General features: G+C 38.4%; 1 protein-coding gene across 4 annotated transcripts in view; it reads left to right on the top strand.

Annotated features, from left to right (window-relative positions):
* ESYT2 (extended synaptotagmin 2) overlaps positions 1-27,487 on the top strand; it is an 80,595-nt gene that overhangs the window by 11,325 nt on the left and 41,783 nt on the right. For all 4 annotated transcript variants that reach the window (XM_014269782.3, XM_074553322.1, XM_005480409.4 and 1 more), the window contains exons 2-5: positions 18,948-18,989; positions 19,576-19,710; positions 21,464-21,540; positions 27,257-27,329. In XM_014269782.3, the coding sequence (XP_014125257.2) occupies positions 18,948-18,989; positions 19,576-19,710; positions 21,464-21,540; positions 27,257-27,329 (327 nt within the window). The remainder of the gene's footprint in view (positions 1-18,947; positions 18,990-19,575; positions 19,711-21,463; positions 21,541-27,256; positions 27,330-27,487) is intronic.

Here is a 27,487-nt window from a genome sequence, read left to right as displayed (position 1 = left end):
AGTGCACACAAGTTATTACTGTTCTGCCTGCTGCCTTTATGCTGAACTACTTGGTTTTCTGGATACGATGCAGGAGTGTCAGGCAGTTGTAGGTGGCAGTTCTTGCTTGGGAATAAGTGTAGACAGGACCATTGAGGACTGATGGATAATTTTAGATGACATTAAAACATTTACCAAGGGAAATGGGCAATAGGAAGACTTGAAGGGATACTGGAAAGCAGTCTGTATTGGCTCTGGTAGGAGACACCTAAACTTTCATCTTCATTCACTTTGAATGAGTTTGTATTTGTGATGTAAAATATTTAGCAGATATTTTGTAAAACTTTTTTAGTGTAAGTGGAGGTATTTGTGCTTGAAGTGAACTCTGCTAAAGGGGTGGAAGTGATAGGAGATTTAAAGCATTTATCCTTGACTGAGATAAGATTGATTCTCATCTCTGTCCTCAGGGAGAAGGTGGTAAACTTTAGGCTCAGTTTATTGGAGAGCAGTAGAATGTGTTCACTTGCCAGAGAGAGAAGATTAGTTCATCAGTGTTCCTAAAATTAATGGGTTTTAAGCTCTGACAAATCACTCTGGAATTTCCTTTGCTGTCAAGTTCTGAGTCTTGATTCCCATGTAACACATAAGATTCTAGTTTAGTTTTAACATGTAAGAACTTGCAAGGTCATTTGCTTTCTTGCTGGCGACTTGCAGTGCTTGGGGAAATGGTTGAAAACCCCAGTTGTCTGGAGGATTTTCATTTGTTCTAGTTTTCTTTTCCGGTAAAGTTATGAACTCCAGCTCTGCTTTCTGCTGCTCTGGTTATTTGCATTGTCAGCCACATGGAAATAACATTCCTGTCATGTTCCAGTGGAGAAGGCAATGTGTAAGTAAAGCTCTTACACTGTGATCTCCCACTGAATAAGTAAAATAGAAAAAGCTCTTAACTTGGAAGTCCAGGTTAGTTAATGACAAGGGCTTTGAGATGTCACTATTTTAAAAGAAACTAACTTGCTTGTGGCAATTGAAATAAATACATTTCCCAACATAGTTTACAAGTTAATTTCAGTTGTTGTGGTTTGACCCTGGCTGGATGCCAAATGCCCACCGAAGTTGTTCTGTCACTCCCCTCCTCAGCTGGACAGGGAGAAAAGTGCAATGGAAAAGTTTGAGGGTTGAGATAAGGACAGGGAGAGACATCATTCCCCATTGCCAATATGGGCCAAACAGACTTGAACTGGGGATTTTTAGCAGTCAAATCAGAGCAGGATAATGAAAAGTAAAACAAATATTAGAAACACCTTCCCCCTACCCCTCCCTCCTTCCTGAGCTTCACTTTCTTCCTGATTCACCTCCTCCTCCATGGACTGCAGGGGAATCTCAGCTCTGGCACCTGGAGCACCTCTTCCCCTCCTTCTTCACTGACCTTGCTGTGTGCAGAGTTGTTTCTCTCATGTTCTCACTTTTCCCTGGACAGAACTACTTTTGTGAAATATTTTGTTTCTTCTGAAGTAAGTTATCCCTAAGGTTCTGCAGCATCTGCTGCTGGGCTCTGCCTTGTCCAGCAGTGAGTCCATCTTCGAGCTGGCTGGCATTTGCTCTGTTGGGAGGGAAATAACTCTGTAGGGAAAGCTTCTGGCAACTTCCCACAGAAGCCACCTCTGTGGCCCTGACCCTCCATCGTCTGAAAATCTTGCCACATACACCCAGCACAATCTTAAAGTGTTCAGTTAAACGAGAACTCTTTAATGTATTTTTTAAAAATGAGAAGTTTGGCAGCTGAGTATTCACGTTGTAATGATTTCTCAAATACGTTGAGCAGTCAGGACTGTATCAGATAAGGCAAATCATATATGGCAACAAGGGCCGTGGACCTGACTTCAGCATCCCTTGATGTTGTAAAGAAATAAAATACTTGTTTGTTTATTTTCTTTTCTTCTCAGAGCCTAGTTGTACATGGAAAAGACTTTATCAAATTCTTGAAAATACTTTTTTGAGTTGGAAGGATATAGTTGCAAATTAGCTGCTATTTATGCAGATCTCTGAAAATAACTATGGCATTTTACTCAACGGGGTTGGTTTCATTTTAACTGTCATCACTGCATTCTTCTAACTCAAGTGATGTCTTTTGCAAGAAAGTTATTACATGTGATTAAAAGCTGAGTACAGATCTAAGGCTGCTGAGAATATCTGGTAGCTGTACAGGACTGGGATCCAGGCCTGGAACAGCACAATGAACAGTAAAACCTGTAAGAGAATCTGTTGCCAGTTAGTACACACAGTCACACTTCCTGTAGCAAAGTGAAATTTAGGTTCCATATTTGGGCACCTCATTCCAGAGATGAAGGTCTGTCCCTGGAACCTGCCTTTGATGAATGGGAAGGGGTGAACAGAGCTCTTTGCAGGAGGTCCCTTTTCTCTGTATAGTAAGAACTTACCATAATGAGGTCCTAACTACACTGCTGCTTTTTACATGCTTAAATTTATCAAGGAATAATTTGGGCCACAACTGTTAGATTTTAATTAATACATGTAGTAAATATTCTGTGGTAGAACTTCTAAAAAAACTACTAGCATCTGTTACAAAATCTGCTGAGACTTTCAGAGCTGACAGTGACTTGGCTGCATATATTTTTCTCTGCATGGGCACAAAGATTAACCTGTCCAAGAGAAATTCAGCATAAGGAAAGCTCTGCTTTGGAGCAGTAAAATAAATAGGCATTGCCATGGGCAATATTTCTTGGAGCTAGATTTTAGACAACTGACTTACTAGGTGGTTGTTGGCAGTTCAGTCAGTTGTCTTAGAATCAACAGAAATTTATTTTTATTTACAGAGTTATTACTAAGTTGGATTTTAGGCACTAGGTGTTTGGTTTCCCCTTAGAGCTAGAATCTGCTGAACTTAAATTTAAACACATAGGTGCAAATTAGTTGGAGTTTATCTTTATGGTCAGTATACCCATCTCCAGAGGACTGTACTGACAATAAGGAAATCTTCAACAGGTCAGATACATCTGTCCAGAAGCCTTTATTTTGCTTTTATTGATGATAAAGCAGGTGTAGAGTGACTTGTTTATTCTTGAACATCTAAAAGAATTTTGAGAATTAGAGAAAAGTAATTAATCAGTTGCAATTGCCTACTGATGAAAAATATTTGGATCTTAAAAACTGGAAATCATTGAAATTGCTGTGAAACCATATGCAGGTAAAAGGGTTGCTGAGATGTAAAACTTTTTTTTCACCTTTTCTTTGTCATAAACTACAACCAAGATCTATCTAGTGGGTATGATCTGATTATCACAGTTCCAGCTATGGGCTGTACAAATACACAAAGTGGAACAGTAGATGCAGATTAAAATACAGAAATTTTGAGCTTAAGTATCAGTTATAAACTGCTTAGTCTTAAAAGACTCTTGGATGTGTAATGTTATGATTAATTGGAGGCACTATCTCTATAATGTAACATGGCCTACTGCTGTCATTAATTAAAAGGATTTATGATGGCTAATTTTGCTGCTAAATGGCAAAGTGAAAGAACACAGTGTGTTTGTAAGAGTTGAGCCAGGAGTAAAGAATATTCAAGAGATCCCCAAATGCTTGGCTTATCTTCAGCATTGATGATAATCAGTAACAGGAGAGCTGACTGTTCTGTGTTGCATTTATAAGGGGGATAATGTATCCAATTCCTCTGTTGTCACTCTTGCTACCTCCCCATCCTGTCTGTCAAACACCCAACAATTCAAATGCTGGAACATTGCTCCTCCTAGGCCAAGGAGATGTTGAATCTAAATCACTCAGCTACTTTCTGCCCATGGTTAGTTTGAAGAGCAGAAGCTTGTCTTTATGCAAGGGCTGGTTTCAGGGGTGGGTAAAACATCTTCATGTAAGTGGTGCTGCCCATAAGTAGTGACTGTGTATAGAAGCAAGGTTATGTCATTCAGGTCAGCACTGCACACTTGACTGACCATTCTAGGGGTGAACTGATGGCATTGTTGAAAATCTTAGGTACAGACTCTAGATAGTAGTTTGTTCACAGTCTGTGCTTTCACTGAAGGGCTGCTTTTGTAACTGCTTCTGCGAAAATCAGATTACAGTCTCTCAAAAAAACTCAGGAATTTCTCTACAAAAATATGCAAATAAAATAAATGAATTTACATTAGAAGCAGAGAAATTTAAATGGAGTGTCATTTAAAGCATATATGGCCAAACACTAAACTTTCCAAAATACTGGAGAAAGCAGATTCTTTGGTTTCCAGTATTGTTTTAAAAAGAGCTTAACTTAGAAAGAGTATTTACATTTTTTAGAATTTATGATCACTTACTTTGCTTGCTTTTTTAAGATGGAAAAACTTTTTAACAGAGTCTGAAGAATGTTTTGATGCAGAGCATTGCAAGACATCTACGTCAAAAGACTGTATCAGTGATGGTTTGCAGTCCTGACATGAGAGAGTCCTGTGTCTGCTGGGAGCTGGAATCTTAGGAGATGTTTCCTAGAAGCAGAGCCTGGAGGAATTTTGGTAGGGTGAATGGGAGCATTGCAAACTGACTGAACTTTTAATTTCTGTTTGGTGTTTTGTATTTTTGTATTTACTACTGATGTCTTAAAAGATGACACCATCTTGAAACTTAATCACTGTTTTTCCTTTTTTTCTTCCAAAAGATGAAATGTTGGTTTCAAAGTCCAGATTTCCTACATATTAGCAGTATTTCTTTTCCCTTGGCTTTATTGATTTGTAAAGACTTGTGTGGTTGGGGTAAGTGACTGAACAAATGTTGCTGTGTACACAAGTCCAAGGATCAACAGGACTGTCAAATATCCAAGTGTGTTTTAACTAAAATACTAAGACATGTAATACTGTGTTGTTGGAAAAAAGGTACAGGCCAGCCTTGGGTGCTCATTTACTGCAGTTCCACTTGAGGGGCTTTATCTCCCTTTTTGCTAACTGTGAACTTCAATATGTTGCAGACTGTGATGTGTCTGCCAGGTAGTGTCCATCTGTTTGTGGATGAACAAAAATCTCCTAGTGCTGTGGATGGTGTGCTTTGGTACTAAATTTATTTTGTGATGAAAATTATTGTACAGTCATCAAGAGACATTGCAGGCCCAGGAGATTTGCAACTTGCTGCATGTTCCACTGTGCAGATGCTGTATGTGCCAACCCAGTAACATAAGCACGTGAATTTTCCTCAGAGGATGCAGTTTCAGTAGCAGCCTGTCCTTGTGCAGGTTTGATTTAAGTACACTTACTCTGCTTTTTCTAAAATAGCTTCTTGGATAAGAGGTGCTAAGCTCAGTCATGGGATAGATACCCAGCTGGAAGTTAGGCTGTCCAAATGTGATTTGTGTGAATTAAAGGCCGTGGGTGCAAATTTAAAAATCTTTCTATGTCTTTGTAAAACCTTTTCAATAAATAATGAAAATACTTTTTCTGTTTCAAAGCAAAGTGATATTACTGGGTGGGGATTTTTGTTTATGTTGAACATTACTTTCTGTCATTTTTGAGGACTTTTTTTCCTCTAAAGTACCTTTTGTTAACATAGAGAGTCTAACTAGTAAGGCTGATATTTAAGGATAATAGCTAATTTAGCTGGAGAGGCAGTCTGGGTTTTGATTCCACCTTGTAGCTCAAACATATGATGTAGCATTCCTTAGTTGAGAAACTTGATTTAGCAGGGAGTGCTTTCAGTGTCTTTCCTTAGCAACCCAGCCTAGCAAAACACACCAGAGCTGCCCTTCCTGCCCTGTTCTGAGGAATAGTTGCAAACTCCATGGTTTTAAGGTGGAGTTTATAAACAAAAATAGGATAATGAGCCCTGCAGTAGTAGGGGATTGGAATTCAGTGGTCAGAGTATTTTCCAATTACATATTTTGTTGGTCTTGCATTTTCAGTATGATCCTGTATGAGGTTAAGGGCTGCACTAAAACTTTTAAGTATACTTACCTGAAGAGTATTCATTAAATGGAATTGCTTGTGGGTTCTTTTTGCTTGTTTTCTTTGGTAGGGGCTAAGCATGCCTCAAGGCAGAAGGGGTGCTGGAGGATGCCAGCAGCTGCTAAGGGTTACTGCCATCATTTGCAGAAGCTGAGAGGGCATTCAGGGAAGGATAACTCCATAGTACTGTTTTAGTTTTGATTTTTCCTTGGACATCATTTCTGATTGCTGTGTGCAGAAGTTGAAATGAGTTGAGCTTGCTTAGTGCAGAAGTTGCTATGTAATATGTTGCCAGTGAAATGGCAATAGTTCTGTTACAGAACAGTGCTATACACACTGTTGAGGGGTGCTGATACACAGCCCCTTGAGTGGGACAAAATTGTTCTAGACAGAAGGGAGAACAAGTCTTATAAACCTTAAATATTTTAGCATCTACCTAGTTATTAGAAATACTGAGCTTTGTATGTGAACCTGGTATAAGAATTTGGTTAAAGGCTTGAATGAAAGAGCCAGAAGGAGTTACACATGTAAGTTTGTCATCTGATGCCTGGTGCTGTCAGGTTAACTGGGGCTTTCCTCCCCACTGTTTGTCACTGCATTAACTGAGATCCAATTTAAACACTGCAGCTCTTTTTGCTTGCACTTTATGGGAATGCTCTGCTTTCTGTTACTTTGTCAGCAGAGTTTTATAGTTTCAGAGAGGGCTAATCACTGATTATTTACAGGTTCCACAGAACTCCTGGTCTATTACTCTGCATTCTTTATACTCTGGATTTTACATAGTGGGTTTCTAGTGTTTTGACTAGAAATGAAACAGAGATTTTAAAATGCCTGTTATATCTCACATGATTTCTGATTATATTTCAAAAATGTTTTAGCACTAAGAATTAGCTCTGGCTGGGTAGAACTGGATGCAATGCAGTATGTAGAAGTTAAACATCTTTGCTGGTGTTGGGTCAGAGTCAGTCAAAACAAGCATTAAGTTTTAACTACTGAGTGTATTCTACAGACTTGTTTGACTTTTTAGGATTAACTTCTTAGGACTTCTAGGCTAACCTGGTTTGAATTTTTGCATCATGATGCTGCATTGTTTTGGATACCACCAAAAACCCCAAAAACAAGTTCTGCATTTTGCTCTTTTGTATTTTCAAATACAAATTTGCAGTTTGCTTATTCCCAAAAATTCAAAGCTAATTATATTGTCATAGTTCACACATATTTGTTTCAAATGTGTTGTGAATTATAGATTACATTAGAAAGAATAGAAGGTGGGGCTTCATCATGGAGGTGTTTCAGGCTAAAGTCAGGGAAGAAGATTTAATCTGCCTGAGAAAGAGGAGTCTAGCAGGAGGTGATCACTGCTTCTTAACACCTGCCATTTCTGAAAGCTGATGCCCATTTTAGCTCTCACAGAACACCTTGGGCTCCCTGAGGGAGATGAACTGTGCAATGCAGTGAGTGCTGAAGGAATGAGCTCTCCCTGCTGCAGGAATCAGTCTCTGGGTCAGAGCTGACTGCAGGCTCAGGGAATCGGGCAGCAGGTCAGTGGAGTAAAAGGTGAAGAAACCTTCAGGGTTTTATTGTAGATACCAGCAACAAGGCTGGCTGGCAATTGGTGCAGAGCCCAGCACTTCTTTTCACAGCTGTAGACAGTTCAAAGAATAGTGAGCTGTGCTGTGACACTGGTTGTATAAGCTGTTTGGAAAGCTAATGTTTAGCAGTCCAGAGAGGAAAATTTGTCTTCTGTTGACTGTCAAGAGAGTAAGACACTCTGGCATGCAGTGGGGTGGGAACATGCCTGGATTCTTAAGGGAACTGAAAAGGAATTTGTTATAGAGACTTGAAAGTACAAAAGAGATAATGTTTTTGAAATGTGACAAATTGAAAATATTGTGCTAATGCTTTAATAATTTTATTTTAAAAACTGAAAGCTTAAATTTCAAGGTATTAAGACTTTATTTGTAGAAGGAGAAGAAGAAATTAAATTACTCCTGGGAATACAAGGATAGAGTCAATAATGTCAAAAAAAAGAGTACTGTGCAAGATTTTTTTAAGTGGTAAAATTTGGTGAGTCCTGAGAGCTGTGGTTCATCCTATGCCTTTTAGCAGTTTAAACATTTAAAATCTGGGTCTTTGCTTTCAGTAATTGCAATGCTTTTGGGAATTTGGAGATGCGCTAATGCAGGCTTATGAAACATCAAATGTTTCATTTTGTAAACCTTGGTTGCACTCTTCTCTGTAACATGGTGTGAGAGCAAGACTTTGGTCAGTACAAATCCAGTTTTTGATATTTTGCTTGTACAGAGCCTTGTGCTACTAATTTTTTTTTTAAACTGTGCTTGTCCTGGCCCTCTGTTGGACATCAGCATTTATAAAATACAATTGTTAGTGCTGTAAATGCCTGTAGAGGTGAGATTGGAGAAGGGCATCTTGTTGTCATAGGAGTTCATGTTGGCTTCTGGTCTTCTGAATGAGGAAGTGCTATAGACAAACTGTTGTAAATGTGCATAGTAAACAGTCAAAATGTCAAACCTAAACTCTTATGTTTCCTCACTTCAAGATGTGCTCAAGAGGTGTGCTACATGTGAAAAATGTCTCTTCCTGTGTCAGGTTATCAGTCTGCTGTCAGACGTTCTGGGTGTCAGTCCCTCAGGACTGGAAACCATTAAAAGGTTCCTGCAACCTAATGCCCCCATTTGTCTTCTACTGCTTTATTATTATTTTTTACTGTCCTGCCTCACTCCAAACTAAGCCCTGAAAACTTGCCTTTGTCCTTTTGGAGGTGGAAAGGGAATAACAAATGTGAGCATGGCAATCCAGGAAAAATTACAAGATATTAAACTGTAGTGAAAATGAAGCAGTTTGGCTACAGAGTCGATGTAATCTCTCTATTGAAGCCTGAGTTATGCTATATATTACTAATATATGAGAACTTGAAGATAATTCTGAAATTAGGCTGTGCTAGAAGGTGAATCTGTGGCAGTGCAGTAAAAGCTTCAAGCTTTTTCATAAAGAGGTAACAGCTGAGCAAAGCAAACCCATGTGGTTCCTCTGGCAAACATCCTGTGCTGTGTTTAGGGTAGATTCTGCGCCCAGATAGCAGAGAAAACCATGCCAATGTACTTCCACCTATTTGAAGGAAACTCTAACCTTTACTGGTGGAGAAGGAGATTTTTGCTTGATGTTGTTTGTGAGGTGATTAAACATGGGTGCTTCTGGAAGTTAATGATGATTGGTTTTTAATTTCTAGGCTGAAGCTCTTGCCTCCAGCTGGGGCTGCAGAGGCTGAGTGTCAGGCTAGAAGCAGGATTTTCCAGTTCCCTTACTAGCAGACTTCTGTTCTGTCATTCTTCCAGAGCAGCTGCTTCTAATGCCTATCCCAGAGGATTTTGTTAGAGCAGGCTGCTGCTAAGTAGGAGGTCTCTGGGTAACTTTCTATTATGGCATGCTTGCTCCAGCTCTGCAAAAATAGCAGCACTTAGGCAAATTATATCTAGTTTTGGTATTGGTGAGTTGAATTGCTGAAAAGTAATGCAGCTTTTGACAAGTCACACTGCCACTGTGAGTGAAGCATATTTAATAGATTTTGAAGTGAAAGATGTGCATAAAAAAAAATGAAACTGCTGTGCTTGAAATGGCTCAGCATCCTTCACTTCTGAATTGCAGCACTTAGTTCTGGGCTGCTTTTTCAGTCATATCAGAGCTCTGGAGCCTCCTTTTAGGCAGGGTTAATCTTTTCCAAATACAGCATTATTTTGCATTGCCAAGGACATTTTTTGCCATAGAAATTGTGGAGAATATCCAGGTGAGAATATTCGGGTGGTGTTGCAGGGCTGCATAAGGATGGATTCTGAATCCTCAGCTGCCAAAACTATAAGCTGATTAGGCTTTTGATGGGCTGCTAGCAAAAATTGGAGGATTGTTGATTTTCTAAATGCTGTTCCAATGAATTCTGCAATGAGAAGGAAAACAGGGACAACTCTCTCAATTACAGTCCTGTAAATGTATTTATTATATATAATATATTTAAAAATATAATCTTAGAAAAGTAGCATGTTTGTATTATTAAAATGAGAAATATAGATACATTCTGGTTATTGGTAAAATATAAAAGAGGCATTTTATAGTTTGAATTAATGATATGCTTTAATTTTAGCACAGCAGAAGGGTTGGATATGGGATCTCTCTGTGGAGTCTGGGCTCTAGTGAGGTCCAGTGGGTGTGTGTATGGGCAGTGGTGGCTCTTGGCAGTGTTTTGGGAAGGTCTGGTTTATGCAAGTTTGTCCTGACTTTCCAAGACACAGCCTGTATGCTACTAGTTGTTTTCCTTGTCCCCCAGATATGGTACATATGAATATATATTGAGAAATAATGTCCTTCAGGCCATACCAGGATGCTGAAATGCCTGTTTATTCCAGGATTGAACTACTCTGTATGTTAGGCTTTTCTTTAGACCTTTAAGAAAGGGATGAGGTAACAAGGAAGGTTGTAAGGAAATACAAATTTCTATACCTTATAAAGAATGTCAGTTTTATTACTTGAGGTGTATGACTTCTATTGTAGTAGCTTTCCTGTGTTACCATTGAACCCTGGAGGTGTTGAAAAGCTGTTTGTTTCAAGTTCTCCAAGCACCAGCTTGTTTTGTCATTAATTGCTATGTTGTTGATGAAATTACTTTCCACCCTACTGCTCACAGAGACTGAAGCAGATAGCTCAGGGTAGGGGGGGACACAGAGATCAGCCTGGAAAACTCGTGCTGAACAGCTGTCTGTGATTCGCTGTGGCACCTCACAGGACTTGAACTGATAGAGGCAGCTCACGTGGGGTGACAGAGTTTGTGCTGGTACAGTGTTTTGGGAACATTTGATGGGGTACCAAGTATGTGTTTCTAAAGCCACTCTTGTCTTATAGGTGCAAATCTGACTCAAAGGCCATGTAATTGCTTCTTTCATAAAGGTTTATTTTGTTTTCCAATGTGTTGTCCAAGCACTTAAATGGCTTATGTTCCAGTTTATAAATAAATGCAGTCCTTAACCTTGCTTGATATTACAGCTGTTTCTTTCATTTAGGTATGTTTCCACTTTTTCCATTATTTTTGTTTTACTGTGAGGTTTTATCATGACCATAGGGGCATGGCAAAAATTTTAGGCTCCTGTCCCACCTCCTTTATATCTTACTCTCTGTGTGTACTCTCTGTGTGGAGGGGAGTCATTTTATTTTTTCCTCTACCCTTAATTCTCTTATGTTTGATGTTTTTAAAACATTTTTTTTATTTGTTTGTTTATGGACCATTATTGTCAAAACCTGTACTGCTTATTTCGTAACACTTTTAGGTTACTTGATATTGATTTATATGGGTCTTTCTAACTGGAATTCTGTGAAGTGTCCTATGGACATAAATAGTGTGTTTGACAAAACTGATTTTGTATATTCAGTCTGCTTCTGCAGCTTGCAGATGTTTCTGTTGAAAGATGGGGCACATGCAGCTCATCTGTAATGATTCTCAGGGAAACTGTTTGGAGAGTCCTGGCTTAATCTCAAACTGCAAACACACCACATTTGTGGTCCTGAGCATGAATTTTGCTGTGCAAAGGCTGGTCATTTTAATGTATTTAAAACTGCAAACACAAAATCCATCCCAAGGCATGCTAAACAGAAACTGAATCAGATTAGCAGAAGTAATGTGAATAACAGTTGATTGTTGGTTTAGTAACAAGGGCCTGCAGGATTTCTAAGGAACCCTCACTATTAGCATTTAACCTTTCCTTTCAGAACTACTGCATCCTGCAGTTCTGCAACAGTAAATATTTTGTGGGATTTCCTTAGAAGAGGAGAGAGCCAGGGTATTTCTGGTATTGCTATAAGTTGGAAAATTGCTCAGTTAACCCCAGAGGTGAATTACTGAAGTGACAGAGCCTGGCTGCTCTGCTTTCCCTGCTAGTTTCCCCTTCTTCAGCTCCTGTCAGAAAGGAGGGGTCCTTGCTTCAGCCTGGCTGTGAAGAGAAGCCTTTCCAGGCTATGGCAAGGGGCAAAAGTGGAAGGGAACAAATCATTCACCTATTGCTGCTCCTTGTTGCTTCAGAGACTGAGAGGGGATTGCTGGCTGGAATACATGAGATTAAGCTATTAGCCCTGCTCAGCTCTGTTTTACCTAAAATGTCCTTAGGCCAGCCTGCTTTGCCAACTGGAAAACACTGGAGTGAATAGCTGTTAAATTGAGCTTGAATATCACTATATGACACGATTTATTCTATCTGTGCTGGGCTTCTTCTTTTAGTAACTTTGTCTGGCTTTTTTGAGTTACAAGTGCAGTGAGTTTAGACAAACTGTGAGCTATAATTCAAAGGAAAATTTAATTTTAGTGTGTTTTGGTTTTTTGCCACACCACAGGCTTTAGGCTTAATGGTTAAATAACTGCTTATGCTGTACATTCAGAAGGTTTTAGAGCACCTAATTTGGGTGTCTGTCCTGAATCTCCTCCTGTGGTATGGTCTCTCACTGCCCACAGATTATGTATGAAGAGACTATGAAAACTTACTGTGATACCCTCATACATTTTTACATTTAAACTAGACAAATGTACTTTTGATAGAGAGGAGGATGGAGGATTTTTATATACAATTTTACCTTTCCAAAATAAGCAGAAGAAATCAGCATCTAAGAGAAGAGATATTTGTAAAATAGCTGGAAAAGTGCTCAAGAATATTTTGCTGCTTTGTAACTATATAAAGAGACTTGGTTATACTGTGTGACCTTTAAGTGACTGATATAGTTTCTTTAAGATTTACATCTGGAACAACAAATGATCAATGCAAAGGGAAGGAACTAAGCTTAAGTAAAGTAATGCTGACTCAGATAAGTATCTCTTAAACATAGCTATCATAGTGCATTATGTTTTATGTAGAATATTCTACAGTATGTGGAAGTGCCTCATCAGGATTGTTGAGTCCAACTCCTGGCCCTATGGAGAGCACCCCAAGAATCACAACATGTGTCTGAGAGCATTTGAATTCTTACTTTTAATCTTTGAATGTAAAATAGAAGAAACCCAAAATTTGTGGGGTTTTGTTTGGGGCTTTTTATTTATTGTTGTTGGGGTTTTTTTCCTTTACATCTAATCTGCTTTTATTACTTCCATTTTTTCCATTCTTCCATTGCTGTAATACACAAGTCACGAAATGTGGTTGGTTTGTAGCAAATTAAGTTTTCAGTTTTTGAAACTCTCTGATCAATACCTGTAGTTTTGTACTTTCAGTGTAGGTCCTCAGATTTTTGGTTGAGTTATGTAGATAATATTTAGAGCCTATGTGTTAATCATAATCATCAAATAAATGTTACATTTAACTAGGGTTGTGTCATAAATACCTTTAAGGATGGAGAAAACTTTCAAAGATAATTTTTAAAAGAAAAATGTTTTATGATGAGGGTATCAGTGAATAGTAACAGCTATTATGAAATTTATGTTTTAAAGTAGATTATTTGTATCTGTGACTTGTGTTGAGAGCAATTCAACATTACTTACAGAGGGGTATTGTCATGTATTTCCCTCTGAATTTCTTGTCAATGCTTGCTTTTAGGGCCATTTATGTAGATAAGTGAAACTTCCTTTATATGAATGAAAAAATATATTTAAGGCATTAATGTTATTTGCAATTTGAACCTCATTTCATATTATTTGCTGATTGCTATTTGACTCTTCAGAATTTCCCACCAATCCTTAGTCCATGGCATTTGAGTGTAATAGTTATTATTCTGTGTCTAGCCTTGTTTCCTTGGAAAGATGCAGATGATAGTCTGGCCAGAAAACGGAGTCAATTTAGCCAGTATAAGAGAGTTTGAAAAATAAAATAATAAGAAATGTTTCTGCTGGTTTTACTGTTATTGTAAGTGGTTTTCTTTTGTCCCTTTTTTCTTTTTTTGTCTTCCAGGACAATAGAAATGCATTCCTTGGGGTCTTTCTGGTATTCTATTGATCATTACCAAAAATACTGTGTTCTGAATTGAGTTTTTGAAAGTGCAGATCAGAAGTAGAAAGTAAATACGAAAGTTATTTAGAGCTAAGAACAAGCAGTTGTGTGAGAAAGCCAGATAGTGTCTTTTTAATGTGCAGAAATGCATCTTTTGCTCACTTCCAAATATTTTGCAAGATAACATTTAATAATAGAACTTTCCTGGAACATGTAATATTATGATGTTTTTGGAGTTGAACGTGGTCATTGGGGCATTTCTTCCATCAGTTCTCTCTTGTTATACTTTGCTTTGAATAAAGGATTGCTACACCAAGTGGTTGAAATGACGCTACTTGCCAAACCTGCATGAGTAATTTACCAACAGAAGCCGAGAGGGAAATGCTTTTAGTCGTTAACTGTCTTAGCTGAAATCTTGACTTCTGTCTCTTTCTGTCATGCTTGTCAATAGATTTTTATACAAGAATAACAGATTTTGCATATCACTTAGTCTGATTCTTGCTTCTGGCCATAAAAATGTTTGTGCAGTTGCTTCAGTGTACTTGTGTCGGTCCTGACTGATCCAGTGTATCAACTTCTATCCCTCAGGCTTTTTCCTGTTGTCTATGCATAGAATTGTATTTGAAGTCAAAAAGTCTTAAAGCAAAAAGTAATTTTGCCACTAATATTGCAGTCTCATATAGCAGGATGAAACTATATGGGATTAGTAGATGGATAAATTTTTAATTCTTTGTTTTCAGACAGCCTGGGTTTGGAGCATCTAAAGATGAAGCAAAGCCCAGCTTTTGATTCAAAGTTGGCTTGAGTGAAAATTTCAGAGTCTTGAAAATAAAAGGTTCTCTGCTTTCTGTTTTGAGTGTCAGAATAGGCACCAAACTGACACTCACTATATAGTGACACTCACTTGCTCACTCACTATATTAAAATAGGAGTGAGCAAGCAGAAAAGCAAGAATGGAAAAGAGATGAGAAACAGGAATGGAAGGTACTGCATTATTTGTTGCCTATTATCACATGCAACTGCAGGAGTAAACTAGGCTTACATAAATGAGGAGCAGGCTTAGTGCCAACTCATGTAACTGTAGGAGCATGAAAGGTGTGGCACACCAAAGGACAAGTAATTATTAAATCTGTGGAAATATTAAGAGCCGTGTCCTGTTAAGCAAGGTTTTAATGAAGACTGTGGAGTTGATAAAATAAAAAATTAATAAATTAGCATATATGGGTAAGTTTGAGTATCTGTGGCCTCTTTTTTGTTTCCCAACCTATCTCAAGTGTTTCTGCATAAACTGGGACTGAATGTGAAGAGTGCTTGATAGGTGCAAGAGAGATGCTTCCTCTTTTCCTCATTGCTGTCAGCTGTGTGCATGATGCAGGGAATGTGGCCTGTGCCTTCAGAAGTCTTTACTCTGAGTCTGGGAAGTTGGTTCACCCTTTGGAGGAAGGTTAATTTCATCTGGGCTGAGGTTATATTTAGAGCAGGAAGCCTCTCTCAAGTCTAGTGTATCTTTTCTGTTGAATGTCAACTGGATACTTGTACAGAAGACTAAAAATGAATTGTAAACATGACAACTGTTATTTCTTGCATTACTCAGACCAGACAGGCTTGCTTTTGGTATTTTCATGAATATTCTTTTCCTTTCCTCATCTGTGTGTTTAAATTGTTGCTTCTATTTATTTTATTTTGTTGCTGTTCATTGCAATGCCTGTCGAATCATAGAATTTAGGAAAAGACCTTTAATATCATCAAGTCCAACTATTAATCTGACACTGCCAGATCCACCACTAAACTCTGACCCTAAATGCCACAGCTGCAATACATCTACCACTTCTTTAGGCAGCCTGTTCCAATGCTTAACAAACTCTTTCCATGAAAGAAGATTTTTCAAATATGCATTCTAAACCTCCCTGGTGCAACTTAAGACTACTTCCTCTTATCCTCTCTCTTTTTCACATGGGAGAAGAGAGTGACTCTCATCAGGCTACAGCAACCTTTCAGGTAATTGTAGGGAACAAGAAGGTCTCCTCTGAGTTTTCTTTTCTCCAGGCTAAGCAACCCCAGCTCCATCAAGTGCTCCAGCTAAGCCTTGTGCTCCAGACCCTTTTCCAGCTCCATTGCACTTCTCTGGATGCTCCAGTACCTCAGTGTCCTTCTTTTATTGAGGGGCCCAAAACTGAGCACAAGATTCCAGATGCAGCTTCACCAGTGACCAGGACAGGGGGACAATCAGTGCCCTGGTCCTGCTGGCCACACCATTTCTGATTCAGGCCAGGATGCCTTTGGCTTTCTTGGCCACCTGGGCACACCTGGCTCATGTTCAGCTGCTGTCAACCAGCACCCCCAGGGCCACTTTCCAGCCACTCTGTCCCCAGCCTGTAGCACTGCCTGGGGTTGTTGTGACCCCAATGCAGGACCCAGCACTTGGCCTTGTTGAACCTCAAACCTCTGGTCTTTGTCCATCAGTCCAGCCTGTCCAGATCCCTCTGCAGACCCTTCCTATCCTCCAATAGATCAACACTCCTGCCCAGCTTGGTGTCACCTGCAGATCTACGGAGGCTGCTGTCAATGCCTTCACACAGATCATTGATAATGGCAGTAAACAGGAGTGTCCTCAGCACTGAGCCCTGTGGAACACACTTGTGACTGGCCAGAGTTACAGCCATGGATGTAGCTCCATTACCCCCACTCTCCCTGGGCCTGGCCATGCAGCCAGATTTTTACCCAGCTGATTTACACTGATCCAAGCCATGACCAGCCAGTTTCTGCAGGAGAATGCTGTGGGAAAACATGTCAGGCCTCACTGAAGTCCAGGTCAGCACACTGACAGCCTTTCCCTCATCCACTAAGTCATGCTGTGATAACAGGAGATCAGCTCCATGGCCTTTGCTGGCACCCAGGTCAGGGTGACAGGCCTGTAGTTCCCCAGGCCCTTGTGGATGGATGGGGTTACATTTGCTGACCTCCAGTCACTTGGGACCTCCCCAGTTAGTCAGGACTGCTGGTAAATGATGGGGAAGTGGCTCTGGGAGCTCTTCTTCCAGCTGCCCCAGTACCACTGGGTAGATCCCTTCCAGCCTCAGGGACTTGTGCTTGTCTAAGTGGTGTAGCAGGCTGCTGAGCATTTCCTCTTGGGTTACTTTGGTGTCCCCTATGTGGAACAGCTCTGCAGCCCTCACCCTGTGAAACTGAATATCACTGATCTCTCCTCCTAAATCACAATGAAACATGTTGATCCAATGTCATGCACAAGTCATTACTGAGAATTGGCATTTTTTCTGTTTGCAGATCCAGAAGGCAAATATTTTAAAGGAAATATCATTATTTATTAGTGTTGGGGTTAACAGTGTTCATTCTTTCTGTTCCTTTAACTTTTTTGCCTTTGGGAGCAACATGAGAACCCTGCAAGACAAAAACTGAGCGTAAACTCCGTTCAGCTGTAAGTTCATGTACATACTTGTAACTGCTTGTGTTGCAAAAGTAAAAAACAAGTTAGGTACTTTTTGTTTTCAAAAATCAGACACCATCCCCAACTGTCTTAAGTACAGTGTTATGACATTCTACCCACCATAATTTTCTAGGAAATTAATTCTAAGTAAATAAAATTACATGGTTCCCAAATTGTTCCATCTGATATTAATAATTCTATTCTTTTAACTTTAGTAAAATAAATGATTCTTTTCTCAGTCAAACAGATCACTGGACACTTTAGCACCACTTGTAAAGCTTTTGAGAGATGTGATATACTTGAAAAAAATGCTGAGAACCTTTCTTCACAGTGGAAGACAGCAGTATTTGTAATTCTCTAGGTATCTGTAGAAACATGGGGCTTACCTTTGTTATTGACCTGGGATTGTTGAAAAATAAACAGACTGGAGAGATAACTCTGACACTGTTTATTATGCTGCTGATGGGCAGCATAGCAAAAACTATATAGCAAAAGTTTGGGGGATAAGATGAAATTGAGGACTGCTCTGAGGGTAGATTGAGTATATGGAGAATATGTTAGTGCTGATTGTTAATGCAAGAAGTGAATAAAAACTGAAAGAAGTAATTAATGGGCCTTGCTTTCAAATTCATCTTGTTGAAAATACAGTTTAAAGAGTAGTTCTTTCACTGACTCTTCACATCTGGGATATGCATAATAAAAATAACTGCTGTTGAGGCCGTGGTGCAATCTGTTATGCTATGAAGAGATTAAGACTTGGCAGTTCAGTTAAGTAGAGACACTGCTTCACAAAAGTCACCATATGTAGGTCACAGTTTTTTAGTGTGTTCAAAGGCTCTTTGTGTTTGGGAAGTGTGATCTGCATCTTGTTCTACAGCCTGTGAGTTTCTAAGGAAAGTCTTGTTAGCTCTGCTTATTCAGGGCTTTATTTTTGTTTGGAGGGGATTTTTGTTTGGGGTTTTTCTGGTGTGTGTGTTTGTAAAAGGTAAAGCTACTACCTGTGCTCTCCTATGTCTGGAAAACTGTGTCTGTTCTTCAAGCATTTAATTGATGTTTTCCTATTGCCACGGGTACTTTCTGCCCTGTATATAAATTGTCACTCTGACTGGTTTCTGCAGTTGTTTATAGAAAGAAATCACTAGAAATGTCTTTCAAAGGGCTTTTGGCTGAACTTAAATCCATATTCCTGAGCTTCAACTTCACTGGTTAAATATGTATAGCCATGATTTATTGCCATTGAAGAAGGTTTGGCATGAATGAAAGGAAGTAGAAGTGCAGTCGGGACTCTGGCAGTCATGTGTGTCGTGTTAATATTGGTTGACACAAGCTGGGTTGGCTGTGCTTGTTTTTTAGTTTATCCATGGTGTTACAGCATTACTTTATTCCAGGTATTGCTACTAGAAACAAGCCCAAGCATATATTTATTTAGTTCATAAATGAGTTTGTATTTTAATTTGCTTGTATTTTAATTCTCTTGTCAGGAGTGTTGACTGCTCAATATGTTGTCCACTGTCTAGAGAGATCCCTAAGCTTTCTGGTATTATAAATGACTGGACACAATTAACTAGAAAGTGTTTTGTATTTGTACTAATTTTTTGTTTTGTGTTTGTTTTGGGTTTTTAGGTGCATTTTCCAGACACAGAGAGAGCAGAATGGCTCAACAAGGTAAGGAGAAGCATTGCTCCTAAATGGGTAGGGGCAGGAGGGAGGGCTGAGATGAAAATAAAAGATGAAGCAAGAATCTGAGAACAGAGTAATTTTAACTTAATGCTTTATACACTTGAAGTCTCTGGTTGTTGATCCAGTTAGTCACAAGAAAGATTAAATTTAGTTTCATGGTCCTGAAAATGTGAGTTTTATGAATGATTTAAAGTGGCATAACAGTAATGACAGCTATAATTGCATAGAAGTCATAGAAGCTGTAAACACAATCTTTAATTTTCTACTTGTCTGGGATACTTTCCAGTTACTGTAGGTTCCTGACCTACAATCTAAAAATAAATGAAATTTGCAGTTTTGATTTGTGTGTGTGATAATCTAAGACATAAATCTATGTAGCTTACTTTTTAAAAAATATCTTTCATTCAAAGAGCATAGAAGAACATGAATTAATGAGAAAATAGTAAGAAAAAAAAGCAATATAGAATTTTCAGATAGAAAATTCAGATGCAGTGAAGTTCTGATTTTTACATTTATAACTTATTCATGTATTTTAGAACTGTACTTCCATGCAGACTTTTTTTCTCTTTAGACTGTAAAACAGATGTGGCCTTTTATTTGTCAATTCATTGAGAAACTCTTCCGAGAAACCATAGAACCAGCAGTGAGAGGAGCAAACAACCACCTCAGTACCTTCAGCTTTACAAAGATTGATATTGGTCATCAGGTCAGTGTCTGGTGAGGTTTTTTAAGAGACCCTCTTTTACACAACATTTTCATGTAGCCTGTTGAAATCTGCACAGAAATATTTCTCTGTGACACTTGGTCGTAAGCCTGATTCTGATTTCTGTTGTAACATTAAAATAAAAATGTGTGGGTTTTTTAACAGAGGCTTTATTGCATTTCCTGGGATCTATGCTTCAGAAACTTGACTGGGAATTTGGAGATGACTCAGTGTAGTAATGCCTGGTCACGTGAAGAGCTCACAGCAGTGTAATTTTAATATTGTTCATGTGATGCTTTACATTAAGTGAGCAGGAACCATTATCCTTTTGGCAGAGGGTCCAAGTGCAGTTCTCTTGTCACAGATGCACTTCTGATCATGTTATGTGTGGGGTGAGTGACAAGGCTGCTGGCTTGGCTTCTCAAGGACTGCACAAATCACAGTCTAAAGGGGCATACAGATATTTGTCTTCTGTTCCAGCCCATGAAAGAAGGGGTCTCACGCCTGCAGGAGAGCCTGTTTGACCAGTGCAAGCTGAGAATGATCCCCTCTGCTTGCAGCAACTTCAGCACAACTTAATCATCCCTGCATTAACCAGAACTTTACTGCTTTGAGATGCAGTTTAACAGCTTTTGTTTGAAGTTGTCTTTTGTGTTTCTATTGCTTGTCATAAATTGAATTTCAAATAGGGATTTAAAAATCAACACCCCCACACCCCACCCTCAAATGTTAGGAAACCTAAAATTAATTTTCAGGTGTGATAGAGGGGAATTGTTTTTCCTCTCTTTGTGACTATTTCATGTAGGTTAAAGTTCATTATGCTTTACTGCACCTTTTGTTTGGTTTATTATTTATTAAATTGTAAAACCTTTTACATGGTTTTACTTTTACTCTGTCCTGCCCTAGATATATTTGTATTATAGACTGAAGCATTTCTTTTAAGTATGTTTGAGATTAGCTCCCAGACCTCTGTGTGGTTCTGCAGCTGAATTGAGTAACCTTGGACATGACAAAGAGCTATTCTTACTTTATATTGCAGCCTTGATCGAGTTTGGTTGAGCTGCACAGCCCCAACACAGCAGTGAGATTTTGATTTCACAGAAATTATAAAAGAGGTGTAAATAGAAGTATGAAAATTTTTCAAGAAAGGAAAAAACTCAAATGGGAGGTTGTTAGTCATCCTCTCCTGCCTAGTGTTTGATGAATATTTGAGGCTTGAGTGTGTGATTGATATGTGTTAATTCTGTGTGAGGGAGAGGGGGGAGAGTGTGAACACAATGATTTAGAGAGACAGCACAGAGTCATTGACACAACTTTTTTGGGAATTACAGATTCTTTTCCATCTATTCTCACTAAATTCCACTTAAGGCAGTTTTTTGTGAGCTAAATTTAGCTTGTTGTTGTAGTTACACAGAAAAGAATGCTTTGGGAATGTTAGACACCTCTACAGGGAAATCAGATGTTTATGCAGGGGAGAGAGAAAGCTTGATTATTAAATATTTTGTAAATCTTGAAGTTAATGGTCCATACCCAGGGTAATTCTGGAAGGATTGTAGTTAACTGGACCCCAGTGAGGTAATTTTTACCCTTGAAATAAGAGTTTGAACTAAATTGTGATAGCCTTTCTTCACACCTTTTAATGTTTATAGTAGGTTCTTAACTTCAGGCATGAATATGTCTATATTCACCTTTAATTCAAAGTTTAGAGTTTAATATACTTCCGTAGAAGAATCCAACTTTTACTTCTTTGTTCCAGCCTCTGAGGATAAATGGTGTAAAAGTGTACACTGAAAATGTGGACAAAAGGCAGATCATTTTGGACCTTCAAATCAGGTAAACTTTATTAATATATTACAATGGGGTCCCTGCTTTATAATCTGCACATTGTTTGATTTGGCAGTTACATTGGCCTGAAAGGAGAATTGCTTCATTATGCAAATATAGTTAGTTCTATATATGCAAATATAGTTCTGTGTATGAATAGAGGAAGAAGTTGCATGCTGTAAATAGCATTAATCTGAGGGAAATGGAATATCAACTCAGTGTGGTTTCATCATTAAAGTCGTGTTTGTTAATAAAAAAAATACTTTCCAAAGATAAAGCAGTGTCTTTGACTTTTTTCTTAATGTGTTAATACTTTGACATTAAATGTAGTCTGAAATCTAAGATGTAAGATTTTTTTGGTTTTTTTACTTTTCTCAGTTACTTGGATTATTTTATAAACATAGTATTAGAAAAAAAAAAAAAAGATAGCTACAGAACAATTTGTGTTTACTTTACCAGAGTAAATCTGTGTGTTTTAAAATGCCAAAATGACACTGCTCCATTGCTGCTTCTTTCGTTGCTATTTCATCCTGACTCCTTTTATATAGGTTTCTCAGTAGGTCTACCCTACATTTACCCAAGTCATTCTCAGCACAATCTGCAGTTGCAGAGTTTTTTGGAAGTTCAGTCAGTGAACCCAGCAGTGTTTTTGCATTTGATCATCTTAGGTCTGTGTTACTGTGGCTACTTTTGCCTGTTTGTGGGTTATGGAAAGGCCAAATTTGTCAGTCACTGACAGTCCAGCAAGGAGCAGCCTCTGTGCTCCTCACTGCTCCCCTGCAGCAGCCAGGAGGGTCATCAGGCGTCTCAGCTTCAGAGGCACCTCCAAAATTTGATGTGGTTATTCTTAAATTTGAATTATTTGTGTAAAGCTCAGCTATGCTAAAGCCTTTGCTGCTTTGGCAGAGCTGGGCAGGCCCCAGAGTGATGAGAGAAAAGGCTGCTGTCTCCTTCCCTGGGTTCCAGAGCAGCTGGGGGCTGCATCTGTGAGCAGAGCCCAGTCTGTATTGAATTGAATCACTTTATTTCTGTAGGGAAAAGACAGCTGTTCAAACCAGGGATTGGTGTTGCTGGACAAAGTACAGCAGGATTGGCTCTTGAGAGCTTTTTTCACTGGATGAATGTGTTAGCCCTAATGGAGCTACTTCCTTCAGTTTTCTCTTTGTTGCCACTTCTGCCAGCAGCTGGGAGAGCAGCCTCACCTCTTCAGAGATAAGCCCTCAGGAAAACAATCTAATCTGACCAAACAGTCCATAGAAATTGTTTTTAAGAAGCTCTTTCTGTTCCAAAACCACTTCTCCCCTTTAAGGCAGAGTTATTCACAGGAAGATAGAGTAAATCTAGTTTTATTTTTTTTTCATTTCTGCTCATCCTCATGAAGCAGATAAAAGTAGAAAGGCCAGTAGGTTTGTGCAAAAATTTCAGGAATAATGTCCTGTTACATAGACCTGGAAGAAATCTGTCTCATTGCATTACCTTGCAACCTGCTTAGATAAGTGGTAGACAGCTGCAATAGAATCCAGTCTAAAAGGCTGAAATAAATTCCCTGAAGTGATTTAAATGACTATAATTGTGCTGGGTCAGTTGGGTGCCTGTTGAGCCCAGCATCCTGTCCCTAATGCAGGTGGCACAGGCTTCCAGGAAGAAAAGGGAAACGAGAGCTCTGGAGTGGCTATCACAGCTTCTAGGAATTAAGGCTTAGACAAAATCATCATCAAAGGAGTCCTGTTTCATATTTAAGACTTGTCCTTGTCACCTCATTCAGAAAGGGCTCTTTTTCAAAGGCTTTTAGTATGCAAGTTAAAACAGAGAGCCCCCGTGGCTCCCTGTACCAGTTGTTACTGTTTGAATGTTGTTTGCTTTTTAATAGTTTGATTTATACGTCCTCTGAGAGTCTTATCACTGGGATTGTCTCAGTCCTAACAGGAAGAATAAGTGCCTCTTGATACATTTAGATACAGAGTTAAATACAGATACCAACTTTAAATTATGTCTTCTATTGCAGTTTTGCAGGATTATAAAGAGCAGTCTCACTGCTGGAGAAAAGTCCATCCTTTGGAGTATTTATTCCTCTAGATTTTAATATCCAGTTAAATTAGTTTGTTATAACTTCAATTTATTTCTAAGTTTAAAGTTAGGAGCTTCTATAAAGCCTTCATTCTCTAAATACAGTTGAGCAGGACCTCTCAAACAATCTCTAAACATTCATAAGAATAGTTGTAGGAAGCCAAGCCCTGTGGGGTGTGTGGTGAGGGAAGGAAGGAAAGATTTTATTTATTTTTTTTTTCAGTTTAAAGTACATTAATTCCTTTAAGAATCCCCTTTTATCCTGCAGTTCCACTATTGTGGCTTCTTTTAGCCCTTTCTGGTGTCAGTTGTTTGTGGTGGGGTGTGTGCATTTGCTTTGGACCTTCCATAGTGCATTTAAGAGGTTCAATGTGTCTCCAAAACTCAAGAGTATTTTTTTGCATATCCTTGAGGGTTTTTTTTTGTCTGCTTTTAATTTTAATTGCAAAAGGATTGTGTTTTGGTTTAGTTTCTATTGTTTCTGCAAGGATACTGAGTGCATTATGATCATTGCTTCAGAGTATTTTTCAGAACTCTTTAGAGCACATTTTGTGCATCACTCAGGGTCCAATTAAGAGCTTCACTCTAAGTAGCTTGAATAACTAATCCACAAAGCACTGGAGAATGTATTTAAAAGTTCAGTTTGAGAACCATATTTGTGAAGCGAATGCTTTGCCTTTTCCTTACTTTGGAGTTTATGTTTAAAAAAATTATCAAAACTCATTACAGTTTAAAAGTCTAGTTCTTGATGACAAATATGGGCAAGGAAAAAATTTCAACCTCTTAAGGAAATGAAGATAAAATCTAGAGAAATTGTTAATAAAAAGAAATCTTACATTTGCTAAAGTGTGTGAATGTAGTAAATACTTGGGTAAAGGTTATGGATCAACAGAAAACAAGTTAAAGCTAGTCAATTCAAATGTTAACTGTAGCAAAGAAAGCAAGAAGATTGAGAGATTGAAGAAGTAGTTGTTAATAGCCTGAGTTCTTTCAATTTCTCATGACACAAAAAATTGATGCTCTGAAAGAGTTTTAGGCTGCAGATTAAAACACATGGCAGATTTTTTTCAAATGTGGAATACTTGAATAGGGAGACTCACTACATTATACTGGCAGAGGACAAATGTAAAAATAGGGACTAAAGACTTTCTAAAAACAATTTAGATAGTCCAGTATACAGAGCCACAAAGCACTGTAATATGAGAAATATTTTTGCTATAACATCTTCTTTTTTCTTCTTTTTCTTCTGGGTATCTCCCATGGGCTACAATGACCACATGCAGTACATCATGCTTCTCTTTTGATTCAGTACAGCTGCTGTTAATATTCTTACAAGAGTGTCCTCATTAAACTGTGATCTATCTCAGTGTTCTGTACCTTAAAGGGATCATAAATATTTCTGGGATATTATGATCTGAATGTATAGAATTTGCTTACTTTATGAACTTTCAAGTTGTATGGTGTATTACAGTGGAATTATGTAGGCATCAACTGTTAATGGACCCAGCCAGATATCTTGGGGGATAAAACCATATTTAGCTTTATTATAAAGTTAAATGTTGTTGACTTAGTCCCCTCAAATGCAGTTTGTTACTATTTTTACTTCAGTTTGTCATCATGTTGTTATGGATTTTCAAACAAGCATATTGCTTCCCAGTCTTCATAACACAAATAGTTCTGGTGCTGCAGAGTGCTGAGATTGAGGTTTCAGTTGCAGGTTTTAATTGACCTTGCTTCTCTGTGTCATGTTGTTATGCAATTATATATATATATATATGTGGGAGTGTATTTATATATATCTCTACTATCTCTATATATAGTTAGATGGGTTAAAAATAGAAATTACATCGTTTTAAATTGTGTATTAAAAGTTACATACCTATTTTTAAACTGTACAGTCACACTACATTCTTTCCAAGGAAAGCAACTGTCACCTTCCTTTGACATAGACCCCATCATGTTGTTGTCTTCCAGTTCCCCAAACTGGCCATTAAACAAAAAAGATTCTGCAAAGTCTTATCTTTTGAATAGCTGAAAATAAATTCCAGTGATGGATGTTTACAGGAAAGTCTTGGTGCTATTGTTTATTTCTGTTTAATTCTTAAATAAGAATTGCATTTGTTGAAATCCCAAAGACAGCACCACCACACACAGAGCAGAGGAGGATACAGATGATTTGGAAAATGGATTTGTGGAATGCAGCAGCTCTCACCTTTTTTTTTCCTTTGGTAGTTCTTTGTGCCCCTCAGGCTCAGGAGAAGGGAACAACAATCCTGCTGTTCTTGCTCTTACTGTAAGAGTAATTTATTCTATATTGACTTGAGCCTGGAATAGCCAATGAAGAGAGCAATTCCATTTGTTCACAATTCCCCAAACATTTTTGTAATAAGATTACTTCATACTCCCAACAGCTAACACTGTACAGGCCAGGTATGAGGAACTTATGTGCAGAAACCTGGACTCTGCTGCAGAATCTGGAACAGGATGCACTGCAGAAGGAACAATTTCCCCCTCCTTTCAGCAGTGTCTGGCTTTAATCTGCCTCATCTCCATCCCTCTTGGCTCCTTCTTCCATTTTCTTTACTGGGCAGTCTGTTCAGAAAGCTTTTCAGATTTCATTTGCGCTTCTTCTACAGCCTCTGTTTTAGAGAGTGTAGTCCAGCTGATCTCTCCCCACCTGGAGCATGGCATTCATGCTTGGGTTTTGCTTTTAGCTCTCATTCTGCACAATCATTGACCAATTCCATGCTAAGTCAGAGTTTCAAGCTTTCTTCCTGAATTCCCTGTTGGGTCTCAAAATTAGCTTGTTTTCAGAACCTAAGTGTCTCACAGCAGTACCAGCTCTTGGGAAAAGTTGCTCAGCTCTGCTGGTACATGGTTGAGGGAAAGCAGTTATAAATCCAGGCCTGAGTTGTGTGTGAATAATCTTGTAGCCTTGTAACATGACAAAATAGATGGGACTTCTTTTTACCAACTTAGACAAATCTGAAATACAGGGCAGCATCTGAAAAATTTCAATCACTTGACCTTGATCCCCAAAAATGGGATGCAAGAACAGTTCAGGGAAAAATATGCATAATTTTTAATATATTCTCTAATTTGCTTCCTGCCTTCTCTCCCTTCAGAAAGGGCTCAACTGTTTTTGGCTTAGAACTTGCTTAGAAGATCATTCAGCTCAGCATGCCCTGCTTATTGAAATTCTAAATACGACTGGCTTTGCAAGTCTATGAATATTTCAGACAAGTTTCATTTTTAGCATAACTACCATCTCTGTCTAGTGCTTCTCATGATTATGTTAGATGAGAGTGGATTTGGGTACATTTACTATCAATGAGATCTGTGGAGAGCTTTCCTGAAATGGAGTATGAGTTCTCTGTCCATTATTTCCCAAAAGTAGGGCCTCTGGCTTGTTTCCTATTAGGCATCCTTCTGGACATGGTAGCAAACCTAGGTATTAATTTGAGTGATTTTGATGACAGTGATGTTTTGAAAGGATGTTTAAGCAAACTGGCATTTTTTATGTTCTAATATTTCAACATGCATTTTTGTGCATATACTGGGAAACAAAATATGTCATCATGACACTGCAAAACAGAACTAACAGTTTATTGCAATTTAGGTCATAAAAGTGAAATGTATACTTTCTTTTTTGGTTTAGTTTTGTTGGAAACTGTGAAATTGATTTGGAGATCAAGAGATACTTCTGCAGAGCTGGTGTGAAAAGCATACAGGTGAAATTCAGGTTTTTTTCTTTTGATTTTCATATCACTAAATCACTATTTTCTGATGAAATAATCTATAAGAAAGGAACAGTAATTGTGTAGTTTTCTAGCTTACTTTTTTTTCTTAGGTGAATAGGATTGATATTGCATTAGAATTTCAGTAACAT

Source organism: Zonotrichia albicollis, chromosome 1, assembly GCF_047830755.1.
Source record: "Zonotrichia albicollis isolate bZonAlb1 chromosome 1, bZonAlb1.hap1, whole genome shotgun sequence".
Classification (NCBI taxonomy): Eukaryota; Metazoa; Chordata; class Aves; order Passeriformes; family Passerellidae; genus Zonotrichia; species Zonotrichia albicollis.
Note: the sequence above shows the minus strand (reverse complement) of the source record. Positions and strands in the feature narration are given on the sequence as shown.